Source organism: Hemicordylus capensis, chromosome 6 (assembly GCF_027244095.1).
Source record: "Hemicordylus capensis ecotype Gifberg chromosome 6, rHemCap1.1.pri, whole genome shotgun sequence".
NCBI lineage: Eukaryota > Metazoa > Chordata > Lepidosauria > Squamata > Cordylidae > Hemicordylus > Hemicordylus capensis.
In genome coordinates this window covers 68,689,446-68,705,091 of record NC_069662.1, presented here as the reverse complement: position 1 = coordinate 68,705,091, position 15,646 = coordinate 68,689,446, and the positions used below count along the sequence as shown (strand labels likewise).

Genomic DNA, 15,646 nt, shown 5'->3' with positions numbered 1-15,646 from the left:
CTCCAGTGCACAACTCTACTGTTCAGTGTGTTACACAACCCAAATGCCTGTTTTCAATGTCTTCCAGGAAGATGATGTTGATGGAGACTTGCTTTTGATATGCATCTTGCCAGATAAAGATGGGAAATTTGGATTTAATCTGAAGGTAAAAGAAACTGGTAAAGTGGTCCTAATCAACTGTATCTTGAAAAAAATGCTTCAGATGGAATAATTCAGAAATGTTGATAATATTTGTGTTTTCCCTATATGTGGTAAAGTTTCAACAGTGTGTGTGTTTTTCTATGCTGTTAAAACTCTGATTGATTTAGCTAAGCTAGCGGGGAAATGCTTGACTAACATGCAGAAGGTTGCCAGTTCGAATCCTCGCTGGTACTATATTGGGCAGCAGCGATATAGGAAGATGCTGAAAGGCATAATCTCATACTGCGCGGGAGGAGGCAATGGTAAACTCCTCATGTATTCTACTAAAGAAAACCACAGGGCTCTCTGGGCCAGGAGTTGAAATCGACTTGATGGCACACTTTACCTTTAAACAACAAGGTCATTCTCATGACCAGCTTTACTCAGGCTTATGTAGCACGGGCTGCCAGCAGCTCTGTTTGGGCTGCCAGCAACCATTGTGACCATAGAGGCTGGGAGAAGGCGTGCATCAGCCTTATGGATTTCCATAATGCTCTGCACTGCTCGCATGGTACATTGTGTGATTCCTGGAGGCTGGGCTTCATTCCCCCAGCCTCCAGATCACCGTGCCACTCACTACAGCTGTGATTATGTGATTGCGCAAGTAGCTCAGTTTGCGGGGAACCAGAAATCATATGGGGGAAGGTAAGAATGATCCTGCCCCTGCCCTCCTAGGTCCACCCAAAGTGGTTGTGTGAACAACCTTAATGGATATTGGAGTTGGTTCTTCTCTCCCCTCCCCATGCCACAATGGAGGGAGGAACCAGCTGCTTGTTGTTACCTTCATTTAGTTACTAGGGTGATTACTGGTTGGCAGCTGACAGACCTGCAGTAGTGTGGACCAGGGGTGTAGCAAGGTTAGAATGGGCCCTGTTGCAAAAGATGAAGGTTCTCAGGGCCCAAGTATTGGGGGGGGGGGGCAGTAAGGAACACCTTACTTAGGTTTACAAGTCCAGGGTTCCTGGTCTGGATTGCAAGCTCCTTATCGTGAGAAAAGAATAGAAGCTACATTGCCAGAGCAGAAGGTTAAAGTGAACCCTGGGACAAAAAGTTAAGATTGACTTCTGAATCCCCTCCAAGCCCCACCAAGGAGGTGGGGCTTGGAGGCTTAGATCTATCTGGTGTTCCACTGCTTGAGGATCACCTTGGTGTTATCACAACCAGAAGGAGTAAATATTCCATTGACAACCCGTGTAATTTTATCTTCTCAGTGATTAAATGCATTCAGTCAGAGGGATATTCATCCTTAAAAATTAAGGGTGCTAAGCCTGAAGGAAAATAGATTGGTTTCAACCAAAAAGTTGAAAGTACTTTTGAAAGTACTCTCCAAGCTTAACAGGTCCACTTCCAGTTGCAGCTTAGCATTAGACACACAAGAGGGGGTTAAAAATAGCCCTAAGAAATTTAGATAGGACTCTCTCAACCAGATGAAAATCATTACATATAAAGATCTGGAAGCCATAAAGAAGCTGTGAAATTACCTTGGCTTGAAAGACCTTCATGGAAGCTTGAACATGACTGCCCCCTGAGGAGAAAAAGAATTTCAAAGTTGTTGTTGTTATTATTACATTTATATCCCACTCTTCCTCCAAGGAGCCCAGAGCGGTATACTACATACTTAAGTTTCTCTTTCACAACAACCCTGTGAAGTAGGCTAGGCTGAGAGAGAAGTGACTGGCCCAGCTAGTATTATGGCTAAATCCTCATTTGTTACGATGAAATTAGTTTGCTCTTTCTAGCTACCAGTCGTCTTAAAGATGACCCCCAAATATTTGTATTGCGCTGTCTGCACTACTCTAAGGATGGTAGGTGTGTGTTCATATATCAGCCAGATTTACTCCGAAGTACATGTGATATATCAGAGAGCTCTCCATACATGATTCGGGTTTTTCCCTACATATTGGAGCTTAGCTCGGTTTATGTCTGGTGTAAAGAAAGTCCACTTTTTGCATCAGGTTTTTTGGGGCAGATTCTAACTCGTGATAAAGCCTGATGTCTGGGAAAGCTCAGGGTCTCTTGGACCTCCATGATAGCTATGAAAATGCCACAGAACACACCCGGCACCCTTCTGCAGCTTTTGTTGGCAGGGTAGTTTTTCTACAGAACACAGGCTGAAAACTACTGTTGAAGAGATTTAATTGTTCAGTTAATCTGTTTATGACAACTGGGGTATGTTTTTTTTTTGTTTTGTTTTTTGTTTTGGTACAATGTTCTAGGGTGGTACTGATCAGAAGATGCCTCTGGTTGTGTCCAGAATAATTCCAGATTCACCTGTAAGTATTCAGTCTGGTTTGTATAATGTGAGACACAGTATGAATAGAAATGTATCTTACATAAAATAAATCCAAAGCTATCTGTTATGCCAGAAACATTAAAGAGAGCATAGCAACCTTTCAGTCATTACTTTATACAGAGTTTGAGACTTTATTGAGAAAAATGGCTTATTGTGGCTTTACATTAAGATGTAACTCAGAGCCATAGAACACATTGGCATGTAATGGGCACATGGTTCTGTGTCCCCCTCCTCCCGCTCTCCCATCCACATTTGGACATACTGGAGAGTGTCCCCTCTGCAGTCAGCGAGACTGCAGAGAGGTGGGAGAGCTGACTGTAAGGGCTTCCTTCCTGCTTGAAGGACAGCCTGCAAAGCCAGTCAGGGAAGGAGAGAGGGAGGAGCTCCAGTGCTGCATTCAGATGGCAGGGAGGCTCTGTGAACCCTTGATTTGGAGCAGCAAAACTCACAACAAACTGAAGGTTCAGACTGGAGTCTCATCAGTGCAGTCTCAGGTCATGCTGCAAATCAGAGTTGGCTGGGTTCAGATGTAACAGAAGGAAACATGGCGACTCCGATCCCCCATTACGTTTGAATGCGGCCATAATTTTTAAAAAAAATTGTTTTAGTTTAGTTGATAGTTATTTTAACCAGCCAGGGTTGGTGCCACATACAATCATCAAATCCTCGCTTGTTTAAAATTATTATGGTTTGTTTGGATTCAGCTCCCTCCCACTACATCTCCTTCTATATTATCTTCCACAGATGCATTACAGTTAAGAGTTTCTTTTTCACTCCCCTAAAGAACTAACTGTTCACCCCATTGTGTGTATATCTGTTCCCACACCCCGAAGGGAAGAATTTAACATTGGCTAACTGATCCTCAAGTGTCTTGATTTCCCAAAAGTATACTTTGAAGCTACAACTGTAGGTCTGATGTTGTTCACTCAGATATTTTGTTTGTTTAAACATCCTCTCTATGAATCTCACCTGTTGAATTTCTAGAACTACAACAGCCTGCCTCATAATGAGGCTGTGTGAGGCAGCTCCCGCTGGCAGCAACTTGGCTGCTTCCACAAACCTCAACCAGTGGCAGCATAAGTGCACAACAGCCAACAGCGTCCTCACACTCCCTCTCTTGCTCATCCTCTGCTGCCTTTTTAAAATGCATTGGCTGGAGGAGAGCAGCAGGAAGCATCTTCAATCACTTTCTGGCACTTCATTCTCTGCCTTCTGCCTTTTCAAAATGCAGGGTGGGATATGGATCAGGAGTAACATCAGCAAAATAAATGGAGATGGGGGAGACTGAGTGGTGAGGGGGGAGTTGGTGGGGCTGGAAAAAGATCAGGCAGGGTGAGATTAGCTGGGGAGAAATTGGTGAGATTTGAAGGGGAATAGGATGAGGAATTGATGCATCACACACTCTACACAATGTGAGGGTAGAGAGGGGATCAAGGGGAAGATCAAGTGGGGGAGCAGCAACTCTTCACACTGCCTCTGGTGCAGAGGGCAGCCTTGGACCATGCAAGCTCTTGGCTGCCGACAGATAATTTAGCTGTGAAAACACTTTTATTGAACACCAAACACTATTATATTCCCTTCCAGCCACTTGCAGTTCTCAGTTGATCCCAAAACCTCAGAAAAGGAATTGGACATCTTGGACACAAAGGAGGATTCTAATAAATTATTCCCCACCCCACCCCATATTGAGATCCCCATCTCTCCACCTCTACCCATTTCAGGTTCAATAAAAACATGGATTTTTAATGAAATAAACTTTACCTATGCTAAGTCCTAATCGAGGAACAGGTGTTCTGCATAAAACTAGAACTTAAGTGGTGCAACGTGGAAATGCTTGACTAACAAGCAGAAGGTTGCTGATTTGAATCCCCGCTGGTACTATATTGGGAAGCAGCAATGTAAGAAGATTCTGAAAGGCATCATCTCATACTGCGCAGGAGGAGGCAATGGTAAACCCTTCTTGTATTCTACCAAAGAAAACTACAGGGCTCTGTAGGCGCCAGGAGTCGAAATCGACTTGATGGCACACTTTACCTTTTAGAGGTCATCCCATGAAACTGATTGCCAAGAAATTTAGGACTGACAAAAGGAAGTACTTTTTCACACAATGTATAATCAGCCTATGAAATTATCTGCCACAAGATGTGGTGATAGCCAACAGCCTGGATGGCTTTAAGAGGAGTTTAGATAAATTCATGCAGGACAGGTCTAACAGTGGCTACTAGTCTGAGGGCTATAGGCCAGCTCCAGTCTTGGAGGCAAGATGCCACTAAATACCAGTTGCAGGGGAGTAGCAGTAGGAAAGAGGGCATGCCCTCAGCTCTTGCCTGTGGGCTTCCTAGAGGCATCTGGTGGGCCACTGTGTGAAGCAGGAAGCTGGACTAGATGGGCCTTGGGCCTGATCCAGCAGGGCTGTTCTTATCCCTTTTAACTTGGAGAAATGTTAAGAGTGTTTAGTTAGTCACAGATTTTCGTGGATTGTGGGTCATACAGATAATTGTTCAAGGAAACTGGTTGAATGCTTTCCTTTGCACCTTTTGAGTACTGGGATGGTTGTGGGAGTATTGGAGTGGGGGTGGGGGCACAGGTTTCCACATAACTTCTCTAGCTGCTCTTGCACTATCTCCACAATCATGTGGATAATTATGGGTTCATGCAGGCAAGGTAGAACTGGATTGCCTTTCAGAAGTACAGTATATCCACTTTTGACTTACACATATTGTGCTGGATGCAGCACACAATGATAATATCAGCAACTATATATTTCTCAACATCCAGCAAGGTGTACTATAATTGCCATCTGGATTTGAGATGGTAATAGGCTCTCTACTATCATCCTGCTTTTGCTATGGTAGTACTTTGTTTCATTACATGCCTTTTCAAGGAGCCAAGTAGGGAGTAATGAGCCACATGTTGATGACATATAACTAGTCTCCTAGGATCATGGACTTAACAGTTGTTCAACTGTATGGGATGTCCTCAGAGAAAGATTCCTGACTTCAGCTTTTTAGTGGTGGGGGGGGAGAGTCCAAAAGAAATACATCCACGTACATGTATAGTACATGGAGATTATAACATATATAGTACTATACATGTATAGTACATTTACTATAGTTAGCTGTAATAGTAACCCTGTTGACATAGGTGTGATCTGGGATGTTAAACTGGGATGTAATAGTACTTTTTCTTCGTGGTTTCTGTACATTCACATCTACGGAGTTCTGCACCTGCATCGTACCTTCTTTGGAACCTTCTAAAGCTTTGCCACGGAGCATTTTGGTGGAAACCCTGGCCCCAGTGACTATGGATATATAGCTCTTCACCACCTGTCCTCCCTCAGACCATCACAACTGATGCGTAGAGAGGAATCTTTGTCTTTCAATAAGTGACCTTGTGCCTCTTTGTTTATAGTTCGAATTTGTTTCTTCCTTTCTATATCTATTTTCTTTCTGTCCTGTTTTGGTGGATTTTATTTCTCCACGTTATTTCCCTCCACCACGACTTTTGTTGGTGCCATTGCCTGACCAAGGCCAAATGCCAGTATGTTCCAAGTGTGTAGCAAAACTTAATTCCATGGATGGTCATACTGAGTGCCTGCTATGTTTGGGCAAGGTGTACATAGTACAAACCTACCAACATTACCAACAGCATTACAGTGAAGCTTCCTGTTTCAGCATCCCCATCATAACTGAGCATCACATTTCCTGCTTTGAGCATTACAACTCTCTGGAAAAGAGCCCCTGTTGGAAAAGTCCAAATGTTGCTGATAGCTCAGCTTCCAAGACTCTTGTATGTAAATGTCCCTCTCCTACTAGAGATATTCCAGTCAACTTTACGTCGGCCTCAACAGCTCCTAACTCCATTCCAGCCTTATGTAGGATGGACACTATTCACTAGAGCTATTCAATCATTTTGATTCGACAAGCACGTCAGACCCATTTTATTTTTTTTAATTGTGAACCACCCAGAGACTTTTTTTTGTATGGGGCAGTATACAAATGTAATAAATAAATAATAAATATTTTCTCCAGCATATTTTGAATGAGTTCCTCAATGATAGGAGAGCTGACATGCCTGACAAACGCTTCCCCTCTCCCCTCTTGTGCCTTCCCCTGCCAACCATTATCTTTTTTCTCTGCATGATTTCGACATTCCCAGCTTTGGAACTTGCCTTTTTTGATTTGTAAATGCTTGACACTGAATAGCAATGGACAACGGGGTCCTTATGCTAGTCTGAATAGGATATGGTGAGGAGAGCTGGTCTTGTGGTATCAAGCATGACTTGTCCCCATAGCTAAGCAGGGTCTGCCCTGGTTGCATCTGAATGGGAGACTTGATGTGTGAACACTGCAAGATATTCCCCTCAGGGGATGAAGCCGCCCTGGGAAGAGCAGAAGGTTTCAAGTTCCCTCCCTGGCTTCTCCAAGATAGGGCTGAGAGAGACTCCTGCCTGCAACCTTGGAGAAGCCGCTACCAATCTGTGAAGACAATACTGAGCTAGATAGACCAATGGTCTGACTCAGTATATGGCAGTTTCCTATGTTCCTATGAAGAAAAAAAGAGTTTTCAGCCCTTCCACAAATTTACACTACTCAACTCATTCCTGTTCTCAGAAACAAACAAGTTGTGGTGTGTGTGGTTCCAAGAAATCCAATAGGATTTCTATTGGAAGGTCTATTAGAAGAATAGGATCCAGTAGAACAATAGGAGCCTGGCGACTATTCAGACACATGAATTCGGCATACTTCACACCTAATTGTTTGGGTATGGCTTGACTGATCAGAGGAACACAGTATGCAGGGCAAGAATATCTTCTGCTCTCCCCCTTCTGCTTCTCCCCTTCATTATTTCTGAAGCTGGATGCTTCAGACCCTGTTGACATAGGTGTGATCTGGGATGTTAAACTGAAAGGGTGTATTTTCAGTGTAGAGAACATTTGTGGGGTTATGATGCTGTTGTTCATTTCCTAATACCAGGAACAAAGTGCTCTGGAGTTAATACTGAAAGAGAAACTATCTGGAGTTAGCATTGTATACATTTTGTGACTTGATCCTTTTAGGATTTGTGTCTTGTTTATTTTTTCCAAAGAATAAAACTACTTACATGATGTATTTAATCCATTTCCATTTGCTTGTTTGGTGAGGTAGCCAAGTGGCAGGTCTGACTGTCTGTTCATTTCCAAGTGAGGAGAAGGTATGTGAGCAAAGCTGTTGCTAGACAGACAAAGAGAGGAGGCAGTGTTCTGTACTAGCACCTGCGAGGGAAGCTGATAGCCCAGAGTGGCTTTCTTTTACTGCTGAGCTATATTACACAAAATAAATCATGGGTTTGTGTTACATCTGAACCCAGCTAAAGAATATTAATCTACAATAGAATGAATTATTTCACACTGGAGAGAGTCACATTTATTTCTTAGGCTGACAGTTTTGAAAATACCAACACCATTTTCTTTCTTTCTTATGGCAGTCTGATAAATGCATTCCGAAGTTGCTTGAAGGTGATCAAATAGTATTAATCAATGGCCGGGACATCTCTGAGCACACACATGACCAAGTGGTGATGTTTATAAAGGCCAGCAGAGAGTCGCACACAAGAGAGCTTGTGCTTCTGATCCGGCGGAAAGGTAACTATGTTACGCTTAGAAGAGTGGTGTTAGAACTTAAGTTTTACTAGAAATGACGAGAATTGTTTTTATGTTGCACCTTTCCTGCGAGGAGCTTAGGGATGCTTTCAATGGGATTCTTGCCCATTTTATCATCCCAACAACCTTCTGAAGTACTCTGGTCTGAAGGACAATGAGGGCTGTTAATGAATGCAGTCTGGTCCTGCCCACTCCTCCTTCCTCCTTTCCTTACATGTTTTGCATGTTTGGTTAAAGCACAGCTATGTGGCTTATCCAGACTTGGACTGTGGTATAGCTGTCCTTTACAAACTACCATTAAATCATCATTTGAAACCAAGATGGTTTCAAACTCTGGTTTCAGATGCCGGTTTAAGTGTAGTTTGTAAGCCACAGTTAAAGCACAGCTCTGCATATATATAGGCCATGGGGCTGTGCTTTTAGCCAAACAATGATGTCAGTGCCACAACTCAGCTACTGCACAATTGAGAAGAGAAAGGGAAGAGGGGGAAAAGCTTGGGCCACATTTATGAAGAATAAACTGTTACTTATTTGATTGTCTGAACTGGCCTGTGAGCTTCATGTATGAGTAGAAGTTTAAACTTCTAGGCATAGTCCAACGCCACTGCATCATGCTGGCTCTCATCTATACTTTATAAACTTCTTTCCTTTGCTGGTCTCTCTAGAATTTCTGCTAAGAGTCACTTGACAACATTGGAATCCCACATTTGGACAACTAACCAATATTCTCACCTATATCATTGTCAGAGTGAGAAAGACGGTCATGAAATGAATAGGAGAAAAGGCACTTGCAAGTTAACCCCTGCTAAGGGGTTAAGCAAAGAGCAGCTTTTAAAGTGTGGATTCTCTTATATTTAGCAGGGAGAGAGCAACTATTCTTATGCAGCACAGCATTAGTTTATTTTTAGATTGTGAGCCCTTTGGGGACAGGGAGCCATCATTAGTTGTTGTTTTCTGTGTAAACCGCTTTGAGAACTTCTTTTGAAAAGTGGTATTAAAATATTTGTTGTAGTAGTAGTAAAATTTGAATATACCAAGTCATAATGATATTGGGATTCTGCAGGAGGTTTGCACTTTATTATTCAACATTGAGCAGGATCCAAAGTACTACAGATAGAGCTTTGACATATGTTTGCTCCAGGGCATCTGATTCTCTAACTGCACCCTTGGTCAAAAGCTACTCTGGAAAGTTAGGAACCCATTGTTTCATCCTCTTTTCTAGCACAAAAGGTTCATTGAAAAGAGGGGCAGGAATGCTAGTGTATGCAGGGAAATGCTTGGGCACACACACAGTACTCGTTTGACCCCAGCTGTTGAGGATTGTGTTCGCAGTTGACGTTAAAACTAACATATCCTCATTTAAAGTAACAACTTGAGTGGCTCTGCTTCTACTTCAGCCACTATACATACTTCTTGGGTGGGGGTGGGGGGATTGTGGACAGTGTCACTTTTTTCAAGTTGTGAAAGCTTATATGTTGTTCTTGCAGTGCGATGTAAGACTTTCCCCCGCCCCGCTGCCCCCGAACCCCATCTTTGAATTTCAGAACTCGCTGGTCCAGTTCAAATATCATGGATCTAGTTCTCTAAATATATATACTCTCTCTTAGGATTCCCACATTCTATTTTTTAATTTTCTGTAACTATAATTTGCTGCAGCATGCAAATCTGTAAACTACAACAACTTGTCTCCTCAACATGGTTTGCAAATCTACTTTAACTATGGTTTCAAATAATGGCTTTGAGGCAAGATGCTGGGGTTAAAGAATTCCATTTGCTTGCTTAGTTTTAAAAAAAATATCTTATTATCCTTACAGTTGGAGGGGAAGGTTCCAGTAGAACCATGGTTTCTCAAGAACAGTCTTCTCATAGCAGCAGGGACTAGCTTGTTCTTGCTACAGCATTCAATTTGACTGCTTAAAAATAAAGTAAAGTTGTGCCCTCAAGTCAGTGTCAACTCCTGGCGACCACAGAGCCATGTGGTTTTCTTTGGTAGAATACAGGAGGGGTTTACCATTGCCGCCTCCTGCACAATGTGAGATGATGCATTTCAGCACCTTTCTATAAAAACGAGGCTGTAAAGTCCCGCATTTAGGCATGTTGAATTGCAAAGGAAGATTGCTCTCCTCCAGTGCATAGCTTTGCCTGCCTTGGGGTGCTTGCTTCAGTGTCTTTCTGAATTATTTGCTTTCAAAAGGTTTCCTAAGTGGCCAGCCTGAGACACAAATTTGTGATTGTGTGTGCACTACTGTCGAAGACTGGCACCTACTGGAAAGCAGCTTTAAACAACATTCCATTCTGTTTCATATACATTTATTGCACAACTCAAATATACATTTATTGCATAAATATACATTTATTGCACAGCATTACTCTTCGAGTAGTAAAGATCTTAATTTGCCCTGTGTCTTTTTCCCCCCAGTTGTCAGACCATTTGTTGAGAACAAGTCAGAGGATGAAGCTGATAGTTTTAACTATCCTGACACAATTATCCCCACATGTTCAGATTATGGTGAGACCCTGGAGGAGTCAATGGAACAACTGAAGAAAGGTTTGGCAAGTGGAACTGTCCTAATTCAGTTTGAGGTAAGCAGCTATCTCTGTATTGGGCCCTTGGTTTGAATCATTCTTGACCAGTCTCAGATAAATCTGCCAGTCTCATGATCTATTCCTCTGACTGCTCTCCCCCTGCCAACTATCCCTCCTATCCAGGCATTTGCTCATTCTTTTGAAAGCATTGCCCCAGAAACTGAATTCAGGATTCCAAAAGCCAAAGGCTTTAACCAAATGCCTTCTTTTTAACAAGAGGCATGGTGGGCTTGCCAAAGCAGCTTTGTACATCATGACTTCCACAAGCTGTTGCCTAGCTTTTCTAAGCAAGCAGGAATTGCAGTGACTGCCACTATGGAATATAAACTTAACTTTTGTATATTAAGGATACATTTTTAGTAACCTTATGTTATGTTCTGTCACACATTGACAAAAGGTAGAAGCCTGGATTCCTGCAGGTCTTAAGAACATAGGAAGCTGCCATATACTTAGTCAGACCATTGGTCTATCTAGCTCAGTATTGTCTTCACAGACTGGCAGTGGCTTCTCCAAGGTTGTAGGCAGGAACCTCTCTCAGCCCTATCTTGGAGAAGCCAGGGAGGGAACTTGAAACTTTCTGCTCTTCCCAGAGCAGCTCCATCTCCTAAGGGGAATATCTTACAGGGTTCACATTTCTAGTCTCCCATTCATATCCAACGAGGGCAGACCCTGCTTAGCTAAGGGGACAAGTCATGCTTGCTACCACAAGACCAGCACTCCTCTCCTTTGTGGATGGTCAGGTGTTTAGGCTATGTTTAGGCCAGGCCAAACTGATAGGTTTTAAGGGCTCTCCTGAAAGACAGTAATGAACTCAAATTACGGATTTCTGCCGGGATTGCATTGCACAGCCCAGGAGCAGCTACAGACAAGGCCCGCCTCTGAGTTGCCACCAGACGAACTGGTGGTAACTGGAGATGGACCTCCTCAGATGACCTTAACGTGTGGTGGGGATCATGCAGAAGAATTTATATACTGCTTTTCAACAAAAGTTCCCAAAGCAGTTTACATAGAGAAATATAAATAAATAAATATGGCCCCCTGTCCCCAAAGGGCTCACAATCTAAAAAGAAACATAAAATAGACACTAGCAACAGCCACTGCAGGGATACTGTGCTGGGGATGGATAGAGCTAGTTGCTCTCCCCCTGCTAAATAAAGAGAACCACCACTTTAAAAAGGCGCCTCTTTGCTCAGTTGACAGGGGACATCTCCCATTCCCTGCCTGCTTTGGACTGGGCACACATGATCAGGCAGATGAGACGTGTGCACCCTCCCTCCAAGGAGACTGGCAACAAACTGTCCCCCCACCACCTGCTGCCCCAATCAGCTACTTCAGGCATTGGGAGACAGTGTCATGTTGATAGCAATATTTAGTAATATACATAAAATGAGCCATTTGTTCTTTAGAGGCTAAAATAATAAATCTGTGTTGCGTTGTTCTGGGTGGACTCTTGGCGCCTTCTGATTCTGTGATGATGGCACACAGACTGAGCCTATTATGTCTTTAAAATTTGTTATTTCTTGTGTTGTCAATGTAGCCCAATATTGATTGCTGTGAGCCTGTTGTGCTCATCACAGTGTAGTCTCATTTGCAAAGTTTGTATTTTCAGAAGGTTGTGAAAATTTGTATTTGAGTTCCTGAAGTTTGGAAAAGAGGGGCTGGACTAGGTGAGGTGAGACTAGCTGGTAAGAGCAGGGCAATCTGGAGGAAGCGTAAGAATGAAATCACACTTGTTTGCCTTGTGTAGTGGAGGCATTTGCAAGATAGAACCAATCAGGAAGGAGAGAAGGCTGCTTAATTACCATCCTTTTTCGCCCAGTCAATTCTGAGACTGGAAAGAAGCCTAGTGGGTGGAGCCTTGGAGGAGAGACATTGCAGGAGGAAATTGGTTGACATGCAAAGGGTTAAGCATAGCTTCATACCCAATGACTTTCCCCTGCAAATGACCATCCTGTATTTCTGTTAACTGGCAAAAACCTTGCATCAAGAGCACAAAATAATGTGTAGTTTTCACCCTAATTCTTCATGACTGAGGTTGCTTGTGATCAAGTATGTCAGAATCTGGCTGGAGGGGTGGATCCTCATTTCAGGTGTATCTAAGACTCCTGGACCAGTTATCAGGCCCAATCTACCACCTGCTGGGACCAGGAGCAACCTGCTTTCATCACAGTTGGTTATGCAATGCTGTGGCTACAGGTGATGGCAACTGAAAGGGGAGAGGGAGCAAGCATATGAGCCCAGTAATAGGAGTGAGGAAATGAGTGAGTTGTCCTTGTTATCCTGAATGATCCATCGGGCTGGGGCTTGGGAGGTGGACAGCTAGCTAGCCTGTTTGTTTGCCAGATAGGCTGCCTGAGTCCAATCCTGGTCAGTGGAACTGACAATCACAGTTATCAGAGGGGAGTGCTCAGCATGTAAGCAAGACAAACATGACAACCATGATTTTCCATTGCTTATCTGTCCACTCTGTCGGGTAAGCATGGAGTATGTGGACACTAACCTCACCAACCCGCACAGAACAAAATTTTTCTTGAGCAATTCTGATTGTATTAAAGGATGTCGGCTATATTTGTGCTGTTTGCTTCTTGTTGTTGTTCTAAGTAGGATAATTTAGTTTAGGTTGTTTTATTTTTTTAAAAAAATTCGCATTGATATATTAATTGCATATCTAAAGTTCCAAAGGCCACGTCAATATGTCAGTCATAGACTGATGACCAGTGTTTCCTCTAAGGTGTGCACATGTGTGCATGCACACAAGGGTTTTTTTTATGTCTGCTCAATTAACTTTATATCCTGCTTGGGTTGAATCAGGAAGGCCCTGCTCTGAATATACGTGTGCACACACTGCCTTGATACTGCCGCCCAGAACAAAACCCATTCCTCACACACATGAGAAAAAGTAGAGGGAGCACAGCTCATGATTTGTGCCTTTGTAAAATAATTACACCCAATATTGAACATTGTTGAACTTAACATTTATTGTTGCCCTGCTGTTACTAAAATGTTTATCAAATAGATTTATAACTTTTTTCCAGCAACTTTATAGAAAGAAGCCAGGATTAGTTGTGACCTGTGCAAAACTACCTCAAAACATGGACAAAAATCGGTATAAAGATGTTCTACCATGTGAGTGTTAACAACGTATCTTTAGGCAATGGCATATTATTTGACAAGCAGTGTTTTGTACGTTTGCAAAATTGCTAAACTACTACTGAATTACAAAATGCATAATTCATCAGTTGCGTAGAATTTGCACCACTGACTCTTATATTTTGTAGTGAATGAACTGTGACAAAAGTGAATGAACTGTGATAAAATGTATTGGCTATCAAATTGAACAAAAATGGAAGGTAATTGATATCTTCAATTTTTGTTCAATTTGATAGCCAGTATGGTTGTTCACATGACCCTGTAAATGGGTGGGGAGGGCTGGAGGCGAAGGCAGGATTGCACCTACCTTCAGCCCAGACGATCCTGTTCTTTCCTTTGGCTGTACTTCTCGAAATCCACACCTGGCCCCCTCAAGAGGCTCGGGAAACGAGGCCTGACCTCCAGAATTACCACAATGCACCACACAAGGAGTGTGGTGCATTGAGGGATTACCCCACTGCTGAGTGCTCTAGCTGCCTGGCTCTATGGCAGCCACATGACTGGGGTCTGGATTAGAAGGGCATGTTCATGCCCTTCTACCTCAAAGTGGCTCTGACTTTGGCTCCTGTCTTCACACACACCATGACTGGACAAACTTACCGGCTTGACCTGGCTCCTGTCTCAATCCCTGGTTCTGATTCTTGGTGGATTACCTGGCTTGACTTCTGGCGTGTACTTGGCTCTCAACTCCTCTTTGATCCTTCAACTCCTGTTCATCTGCCTGACCACCACCCTGCTCCTGGTGCTCTCAGACCTGGCTTCTGGACCAACACCTCCAGGTACTGCTGCCCACAGCCGAGCTGACCTGACACTCAGTAAAAACCCGGGTAAGAAACTTGGGCTACCTAACAGGGCAGCACCAGGATCAGACCTGATCCTGGTGCTGTACACGAGCAGCCTCACCTGGGTAGGACTGTGCAAGCCCAGGTAAGGCTGCTCTTGTGCATACCCTCACTATGTTTTGTCACAGTTGATTCACGTAAGTCTTCAAAATAGAGGGTCAGTGTTGCAAATTCTGTGCGGCTGATGAATTTCCCCCTCCCTGTGTGATTTAACCATGTTGTAATTCTGTAGAATTTTAATTTATTTTCAAGAAATTAAGATTAATAGGGCTGTGCAATATTGGTTTTGGAATTCCAGAAATGGCCTGATATGGGCCATTCTGGAGGATAATGGAGATAATCCAGACCTGAAATAGGGAAGCCTATTTTGGTCCAGAGTTGTTCAATACTGTTTGGGGAATTCCAGATCATTCTAGAGCTCTAAATGGTTGGAGTCTGTTTCCCCACTCTCCAGTTGCAACTGGTGGCACATTAATCTTCTGCCATATTCTCTGCCTGTTGCCTAACTATGCATTTTATATATATATATGGATATATATATCCATTTACTTTACTTAAAGTTTACAAAATAAAGTGGTAGATTCTTGGATGTTACATCACTTCCCCCAAGATTCTCAGACGTTACATCACTTTTCTTCCATGATTTTCTTTGAGTACAAATATCCAGGTTACTTAAATTACTTTAAAAATAACAGATTGTTGGATTCACTTGTAATTAAATACACAGTCCAGCCATCCTTACCTACTTATGTGTCAATTTTCAGAGCTCCCTTTCTAGCTGTTACTCTAGCTCTTTCCCCCACCCCCAGCAATTTTTAAAAACTTTAAATAGAAAATCCATCTATTGGGATTTTCACCAATTAAAAACTAGATTCTGAAGCCAATACTGAAATTCTGAAGGGTTCAAAGGAGCCAGAACTGTTATCTGTGGTTCTGGATTGGACTCAGTCCAGA

General features: G+C 42.9%; 1 protein-coding gene across 11 annotated transcripts in view; it reads left to right on the top strand.

Annotated features, from left to right (window-relative positions):
- PTPN3 (protein tyrosine phosphatase non-receptor type 3) overlaps positions 1-15,646 on the top strand; it is a 188,594-nt gene that overhangs the window by 133,591 nt on the left and 39,357 nt on the right. For all 11 annotated transcript variants that reach the window (XM_053265901.1, XM_053265895.1, XM_053265893.1 and 8 more), the window contains 5 exons: positions 68-145; positions 2,397-2,453; positions 7,940-8,096; positions 10,534-10,697; positions 13,736-13,826. In XM_053265901.1, coding sequence (XP_053121876.1) covers positions 68-145; positions 2,397-2,453; positions 7,940-8,096; positions 10,534-10,697; positions 13,736-13,826 — 547 coding nt within the window. The remainder of the gene's footprint in view (positions 1-67; positions 146-2,396; positions 2,454-7,939; positions 8,097-10,533; positions 10,698-13,735; positions 13,827-15,646) is intronic.